The sequence below is a fragment of the Ostrea edulis genome, chromosome 3 (genome assembly GCF_947568905.1).
Source record: "Ostrea edulis chromosome 3, xbOstEdul1.1, whole genome shotgun sequence".
Classification (NCBI taxonomy): Eukaryota; Metazoa; Mollusca; class Bivalvia; order Ostreida; family Ostreidae; genus Ostrea; species Ostrea edulis.
Window position 1 is genome coordinate 60,522,675 of NC_079166.1, and position 9,280 is coordinate 60,531,954.

General features: G+C 35.1%; 1 protein-coding gene across 2 annotated transcripts; it reads right to left on the reverse strand.

Annotated features, from left to right (window-relative positions):
* Positions 1 to 280: 280 nt before the first annotated feature.
* LOC130052691 (uncharacterized) lies at positions 281 to 7,716 on the reverse strand. Of its 2 annotated transcripts, XM_056158406.1 has the most exons (3): positions 7,591 to 7,716; positions 5,277 to 5,427; positions 281 to 3,232 (listed from the first exon to the last, which is right to left on the reverse strand). In XM_056158406.1, exon 3 carries the CDS (start codon positions 3,211 to 3,213, stop codon positions 2,050 to 2,052), a length of 1,164 nt encoding a protein of 387 aa, XP_056014381.1. In that variant the 5' UTR covers positions 3,214 to 3,232; positions 5,277 to 5,427; positions 7,591 to 7,716; the 3' UTR covers positions 281 to 2,049. The 2 variants fall into 2 exon arrangements, with proteins under 2 accessions (XP_056014381.1, XP_056014382.1); XM_056158407.1 differs by lacking the exon at positions 5,277 to 5,427 and having other exon boundaries at positions 7,591 to 7,654.
* Between the last annotated feature and the right edge of the window lie 1,564 nt (positions 7,717 to 9,280).

Consider the following 9,280-nt stretch of genomic DNA (forward strand, 5'->3'; position numbering starts at 1 on the left):
AGATTTCAATAAAATTTATGTGGCAGATATATGTTTGGATCGTTTACTTACTAATATCGTCAAAATCACTTTTACACACGTGCAAGCACATGAGTTCGATTTTGATTGGTTCATATTTTGATAGGCGATAAATCTCTTAGGAATGTGAAAAATGGGGGTGGGGGGTTGTGCAAAAGCTCAGTGACATCAACTATACATGGGGGATGTTTGGGGAACATCTGTAACGATCCCCGTTACAATTAGAACTAGGTATGGATTGAAATAAGAAAACACTCATGGATATGGCATACAAAATTGTATTTTTGATTTAACATAATGAAGAGGTCAAATGAATTCTTCCTAAACAATGTAAACTATCACAAAAATATATTGATAGAAACAAGTGTGATTATATAAGATTAGATTTATCTAAAAGTATGCTAATCTAATCACAATCCATTCAAATGTATGATACACCTAATGACAAAGTAATACAATCTAATGACAAAGTAATACAACCTAATGACAAAGTATTACAACCTAATGACAAAGTATTACAACCTAATGACAAAGTATTACAACTTAATGACAAAGTATTACAAACTAATCACAAAGTATTACAACCTAATCACAAAGTATTTACAACCTGATCACAAAGTATGACACATCAAATCATAATCTAGTTTGACAATACAAACTGTCATTGTGTTAAATGTCGGACGTGTTTTATACCAATTGGTAGGCCGTTCCTTTGACAATGGATTTACTTGATCAAAATATAGGGCTCACGGCGGATGTGACTAGTCGACAGCTTACTCCTCGTAGGCACCTGATCCAATCTTTGGTATATTCAGGAGTCTGTGTTTGTCCAACTTTTAATTTTGTTTCCCTTTTGAGTAATGCGATTGAATGGCTGAGTAAAGTCATCTTAAACTTTGGTAATCTAATCACAAAGTATGATTACATGATTGAAAAGTGTTATAATCTACTCAAAAAGTATAATAAACTACTGAAAAAGCTAATCTCACAGTATGACATCATAATTATAGAGTATTATAACATAAGTGCAAAGTAAAATTATCTAATCACAAAGTATGATAATCTCAAAGTAAAATAATTTCAAACTATGGTAATCTATATACAAAATATTGTACCCTAACCAAATAAAATGATAATTTAACGTCAAAACTACATGTCAGTACAAAGTCTGGTAATCTCAAGTAAAATCACATGCTTGCCACGCTTGTTGTCATTTTGAAATCCTTTGTTATTCTTCATCGTTGAAGTTCATTTTGCTATGTCGAATTTACATAGGCTTTGCTGATTAATATTTCTACTCAAATCTTTTCTCCTTATATTCGTTGCAATCGTTATACATTTTTTAAGCTGTACTGTATATTCAATATAATATTTTTTATCATAAAACTCAAACGAACTTTCCATTGTCAAAATAACAAACTCTTGATACGGTAGCCAGGGGCGGACCCAGGAATTGCGGTTACGGGGGTGCCGCTTTATGAGGCTGGGGCCGCCTTGAGGCTCCCAATGGGTCCAGGACGAAGCCCTGATGGGGGCCCAGGGGGCGAAGCTCCTGGATTTTATAGATTTTATAGGGCTTACAATATCTCTCCTATTTAGTCATTTGCGCTATTTTTTTATCATTTTTAATAAGGTGGAATTAATAAAATGACGCAACATTTAAGGGTTTTTAAAAGAAATAAGTTCTCCCAATAAAGTAATTCAAGAAATCAAAAGATTTTGTCATTTGTTTCTCCGGAAGTGGAAGAAATCATTGCTTCTTTTATCGTTTAGAACATTTGTCTAACCAAGATACCACGATTGACCTAAAATTTGAGAATTTTAATGGGGCGCGCGCCGTCTGCGTTCCTTCTTAAATCCGCCACTGGTGGCCATTAACTTTTGGAGAAAACCGCGCCCTGATCCTTCAGTATTGACCAACATCATATTCAACAATTATGCTTTAAATAGTATCTATAATGGGGACATTTTATACTTCTTTTTGATGGAGACGATTTTCGATGAAACCAAACACACTTGATTTCTAAATCATCATATATATGAGAGAATTCCAATGGAAATAGAGAGTATAAATACAAGTGGAGAAGCATTTGCAGTTGAACCTTTATCTGTACCATGCATTTGGAAACAGCCTGCGTCTTTCCTATTTACATATATTGTAAAGGCACATATGGACATTCCTTCCACGCAGTTACCACCTACTTTCATATCATCGCTGAATTCATAATCAAGTATATCTGAGGGGTAATATTCAATAAGTTTATAAAGAGGACCCGTTCCATTTGAAACTTCGTGGGACTTTAATGCGTATATTCTGTAGATATGACCATTGTATTGAAGCTCCATATTCTGTAAAATATGATTGGCGGGACGTGGGAAAGCCGGGGTATCTGACCTTTTTTTAAGAATGAGGAATTTTAAGTAAGGGAGCTGTTGATGAAACTGAATAATCGTTCCATTGAGAGTTTTATTGATTTTCAGTATTTCATTTAGTTTCGGCTGAAAATCCCGAGAACATATCTGGATGCTACACTCTTGAAATACCTTCGTCATGTAAGTTTTTATATCATCAAACGCCCTTCTGAACTCTTCTTCATAAATACGAGAGAGGTTCCCATGCTTGAATGTTTGCGCTATTGAAAATGCAGCACATCCTTCGGCAAAACCACCAAAAATATATGAAAAAGTAGCACCCATAGTGACGCCATTACAAAATCCTTCCTTTTCGTTGAGGTGTGTCATTAAGCTAGATTTCCCAATCACTGATTCACCAATCAGAATTTCACGAAGGGCTCTTAGTGGGTTAATTATGTCTTTACACTGATTCCAAAAATTATCTTTCATCCCAGTAGCATGCAAATTCACTTTGAGATGCTCATATTCTTGTAAACAACTGTCTACGTCATTGAGTAACCCACGAACGTAATTGACAAATATTTCTTCTCTGATTAAATCTCTAAGCATAGATATCTGGATAGTTACGTAGTTCTTAAAGTCATTGATTGCACGTTCTAGCCCATCTACCTTATCGGAGAGGTCTTCATCTACACTTTCCATAATAAGTTTTCCAATATCGATACCCATTGAAATCAAGTCCCAACCAGTCGTGATCATACTTAATACTGCTTTACTTTTTCCTTGCACCACAGGCTGAGTACAGATCAGGAATAGACAAAAAAAATGGGAAGTCTTCATTCTTTACACGCCTTTGAACCTAAAAAAAAAAATAGCAATGTATAAGCCTGCATCATCCGATTTTTATAAATCCCTTTGTAAATAGATACATGGAATATCTGACATTTAAGAAATGAACAGCACTTTTGAGCTGTTCATGGTCAGTATGAACGGATTTGGATTTGAGGCAAATTCTGTGAATCGCGTTAGTGCTGTTCATTTCTTATATTTATATTCATTTACTAAATCGCCGTTTGTTTACATTGATTCTATTTTGTTGCATAAAACGAACTTCTGGCCTCTGTCACAGTCGTATTGTTACGTACGTCAACACATAGACATGACATCACACTTCGTCTCACCCTGCCTTTTATCAACACGGGGCATTGTATTTTGGAGGTAGGCGACCGCAATTTTGGGATGATAATCCACGTAAGTTCAAAATCTTAATCCGAGGTGTGACTTGCGAGATCTTTGTAACACATGTTGTATTTTTTTCAAATAATTACGCTTTCTCAGTCGCGTGCTTTAAACTAGTTGATAATCCGTTCATAGTCAATATGAACGGATTGTGCCGCGCGCTGAAATTGGTTGGTTCATAGAGGAAAATGCGATTTCTAATATAAATATAGTAATATATCAGGTAGTAAAAACAATGTTGTATTTGGTTTTTGTTTTCATTGTTTTCAAATGAGTGTGTGTGTGTGTGTGTGTGTGTGTGTGTGTGTGTGTGTGTGTGTGTGTGTGTGTGTGTGTGTGTGTGTGTGTGTGTGTGTGTGTGTTAAACATCATATGTAAAAATAGCGTACCCCCTAACATTTCAAAACTAATATTTTCGTGCGTGTGTCGCCTTAGATCAATTTACTAATGACTAATATGATATAATTGAACGTAAAATTGATCTTCTTTAGTTTCAGCCTTGGGTTTTTAAATTGTATTGCATTGTACATATATACCAAAGTCTTTTACGTTAATGGTGTTTCAAGCATATAACTGAGTTTACGTCATTTCGGCCTTGCGTATTAACCTTGTGTTTCAGAGGCGTAGACCTGTAGTGATAAAATAATTTTAAGCAAAGGTTTAGGGTTGGGGGCTTCATCCCATGTCCCCACCAGGGTTAGCCATGGACACACTGGAAGTATTACGGTGGACTCTTCAAACCCATTGTTTCTGAGGACTGTCCATGCCCCCACCCCTCACAAGAATTGATCCTTGTGGTATTTGACATGCCGCTGATGTGCTCTCCTACTTTTGCACATTGTTTTCTTTGCGAGAAATAGCTACTTAACATTTCTTGAGCTGACTTGGAGAGGTTATATGCCTTTAGTTTTAGAAGAAGTAATTCACGAGGAAGTGTATATATATGTATATATAAATCAATGATTCGTTATATTGAATTGATTGTTGTCCTTCGGATATCAAAAGAGTAATTGACAAGTAAAAATTTGAAGGTTTTCATTGTTAACACAACTTCGTGCACTGGCCGAGAAGATATAATATCGACTAATATAAAATCGATCTTTTTAAAGGTATCTAATTTCCAGACAACTGAATTTAAAAAGTGCATAAAAGAAACTGCTTGTATTTGAATAAACACATGTATATTATAGCGAATAGGACAATATTCCGGCTACTAAAGTAAAGGGGGAAGCCTCACTATAAAAGGGGAAGACTGGCTATATAGCGAGACTTAACCCCGGAAGACTGGCTATATAGTGAGCCTTTCGCCCGTACGTCTGGCTATATCGTGAGATTTTTCCCGGTAGAAGACTCACTATATAACCAGACTTCCGGGGGAAGTTTCACTATATAGCCAGTCTTCCTGGGTTTTGTCTCGCTATATAGCCAGTCTCACTATGCGGGAAGACTCGTACCATTATAGAACATATTGTTCTGGATCTGTTCATGCATTTCTCTCTTTTAAAACAGCAATTCCTGCACAACGCATCTAAATTCGTTTCAGCTTTGGGTTTTCAAATTATATCACCATAGTATTGTTTCAGATTCTTGCACGAGGGTTTTGTATTCCTAAACAGTAATTCAATCAAATCTAATTTGTAACTAGTAAATATAGTTCAACGTACGACTTATCTTATTGAGCTCACGGTGGGTGTGACCGGTTGGTAGGGGATGCTTACTCCTTTTAGGCACCTGATCCCACCTCTGATGTACCCGGGGGTCCGTGTTTGTCCAACTCTATATCTTTATTGCTTGTAGGATTTATGAGATTGATCACTGAATATTAAATAGAATTAGAAATATAAGACAATTAATGAAATAAGAAATTATGACAGTAATTTAAATAGGAATTTTCGATAGTAAATAAACTAGAAAAATCAAGAAGGTCAATTCAGTATGAAAAATAAGACAGAAATCGCAGTAAGAAAATTAGGACACTAAACGAATTTCTCCTCTTAGGCATCTAATCCCTTCTCTGGTATATCCAGGGGTCCGTGTTTGCCCAACTCTATATTCTATATTCCTTATAGGAGTTATGATATCCATCAGTGTTCGTTATTCTTATGTTATTAAAGACCACTAAAAACTAACGTGACATATCTATGTAAAACTTTAATTGACAAGATTTAGAAAATGAATAAAAATGTTACGCATAGCTATGCATTCTGCATGTATAAATAGAAGACAAGAAAACCAATAGACAATTGACAAGCGGTACATTCTATTATCATTAAAGGGACAAAAACAGCATGACAGTTCGTTTCACTGAGCAAGCAAGATTTTCATACCATACTACTCATTGATTGGCCGTGCTACCGGTTATATGGTCGGGTGCTGTGTTTGATGTGCAAAATAGTTTTCATTTCATTGAAACGATGCGTGATATGGTAACCATGGTATGAAAAGCTTGTACGCCCAGTGAAGCGCACTGTCATGCTGTTGTTTGAATGATAATATAGAGAGAGCACGAGAAAATCTAATTCAAATTAGATGTTAGATGTTAGATCCGCTCACATACTCATTACACAAGTTTGTGTAGCGAGTATGTGAGTGGATTATATCATTTAAAGTCTAATTTGAATTAGACTGAACACGAGATGAACTAAACTGGAAACATACATAACATGTCAAACTGGAGCATTATTTTTATTGAGTGTCGTGAATTTTTTTGAAGAAACTGACCTTAGAAATATAAAGGGTGACGATGTATTTCAATTTAAGATTTTAGAGAAGTGTGTTTAATCACAGGCACCTGAAGTATGGATATTACTACAACCCCCCCCCCCTTTCATATTTTTTGCGGCAATAATTTCTCTGAAATGTATGAATTCCCAGTCTATCTCATCCCTCTTTCGATTCATGTAATCGTTTCACGCTTTTTATAAGCTTTAGAGATTGGCCTTCTACCGGTATAATAAAATAGTAGTAATATCCATACTTCAGGTGCCTGTGTGTTTAATGTATTATTAGTGTCTCTGTCAAAGTGGATTATATTTGCTAGCATAATTAGACCATTACATTATTTGATGTGGGGAAAATGGATATTCCAGCATAGTGGTCTCTTCTTACTTTCGTTGATTGGAACTTTTAAGTAAAGAAAATCGCAACTAAAATTGATAAAGTATTAAAGAGATTGATTTCATGATTTAAGAAAATTGGGCTTAGTTAAGTACACATGTACTTTAACACACACACACACACACACACACACACACACACACACACACACACACCGATTCTTTGTGAGATCAATGGTAGATTAAGTGAACACTATTTACAGACATGCTTGCGCTACATTTTTGCAATTACTCGCATTACATCACAAATTGGGGAAGTCCTTATTGATGCGGTCATAAGCTTCATATAAAATTGGGGAGGCGGATTACAGTCGTATTTAATGTTTATTTCTGGTCAAGTTATAATAAAATGAATAGCAATGAAATCATGTGATGATATAAATATAATCAGGCACCTTGCATCTTTTTTTAAAGAGATAAGCTTAAGAGGAAATTGGCTTCACAATTGTTTGAAATTTCCTATCTTGCAAAATTTAGAAAGAAATCAAAGCTCTAAATCCTAATTTTTTAGGGTATGGGAACAAGGGTTGATTTTTCATTTCAATGTTTCTGTTAAATCTAATTACATTTCCACCACAATTCACAACCACTGTTTAAAAAAGGGTCGGGAACCAGCCTATACATCGAACATTAAAACTGGCCAATGTTGCCTATAATGCGGGGAAAATACGATATCGAAAAAAAGTGTAGGGATAGTCCCCACCTCGCAATGCAGTTGTAGCTGGAAATCACTGTCACAATATCCGTACCTTAAATTAGTAATATCTTTACTCAATCGGCTTTGTGATATTTTTATATTATCACTATTTGTGTAGACATTTTTATACTGATTCAGGAATATTATACGAGTATATAAACATACCTTATATCAAAGAATTGAAACTGTCCTGTAGTATTAGATCTTAAACTTGAGCGTCTTTTGGGGGGAAATCAAAAAATTGTTTAACCATATATATAACATCTATATATATACATTTGAAAATTACCATTTGAAAATTACCATTTGAAAATTACCATTGTAATGGAAAGTCCAGGTGTTTTAGTTTCGGTTTTATTAGTAATGTAATGATCTTTAGTTAAATCGACAATTTAAATGTTATGAAAGGCATACCGCTGAAATATTGTGCTTTGTTATGATACATTGTACTAGAAATGTGACGACAATTTGAATTGTTATATTAAACTAGAGCAAAGCTCGTTGCAAAGCAACGAGAGGTCTTCCGTCGGAGCTGTGTGACATAAAAACCTTGAACTTGACCTTATGTCCTTGGGTCAGGTCCTAATGCAGCCTCAGTTAACATGAAAATCTGTTGTATGTATGAAATCTTAATGTTTCTTCATTACTTGATATGGCCAGGACTGGGTTTGTATTTTCTAAAAAGCGATTTTGACAATGTGACCATGGGTCAAGGCCAGGACATATTCTTTGATCATATGGAAACTTTTTATCAGTATTAATTGAAAAAAAATGCGATTAGTAAGATATATTAAGACTCTAATCAATTTTTAATTTTTAGACCTTTAGAAATGGTGCAAATGACCTTACATCAAGAATATTCATGTTATGGTCATTAATAATCTTGATGTGAAGAATGAGCTTACGGTGTATTTTTAAAATTAAATGACATTTGATACAGGAACCGTACATGAGTATGTGTGTGTGGGATCTAACTTTCGCCTGCTTTCCCTCTTGATATGTGATAAATTAAAGACTAGACTTTTTGACATCATAGACAGTTGCTTCCTCAACAAAAACGGAAAACGGAAATATTCATATCTAGTGATCAGTCATTCAAAAACTTACTTTGTTAAACACCACTCTGATTCCACGCACAAGTACTCTGAAGTTGAAATAAAAAAATATGCTAGAGTTTCTCATTGACAATATCTTCGTGGTCTTTGGTGATCAGGTTTTCCAACAGTCTGTTGGAATTCCCATGGGCACGAATTGTGCTCCTTTGTTAACTGACCTGTTTTTATATTCATATGAAGCAGAATTTATTCAAAAACTTCTACGTGAGAAGAAAAAATCTCTCGCTGTGACCTTCAATTCGACTTTTAGATATATCGATGACGTTTTGTCTATTAAAAATGATAGCTTTCATTCATATGTCGATTTGATATATCCCTGTGAGCTCGAAATAAAGGACACCACAGAGTCGTCCACTTCTGCTTCATACTTAGATATTTTATTGAAAGTACACATTAACGGCAAACTGACAACTCAACTGTATGACAAACGGGATGATTTCAGCTTCTCCATCGTCAACTTCCCACATTTATGTAGCAATATTCCATTATCATATGGTGTTTATATATCTCAACTGATTCGATATGCAAGAGTTTGTTCTGGGTATAGTCAGTTTTTAAATCGAGGTAAGCTACTGACAAACAAGTTGATGGTACAGGGATTTCAACAGTCTCGATTGAAGTCAGCATTTCGCAAATTCTATGGTCGTTATAACGATCTAGTTCGTCAATACAACCTCGCATTGGGTCAAATGCTGTCTGACGTGTTTCATACCGATTGTTAAGCCGTTTTTGGCACACTG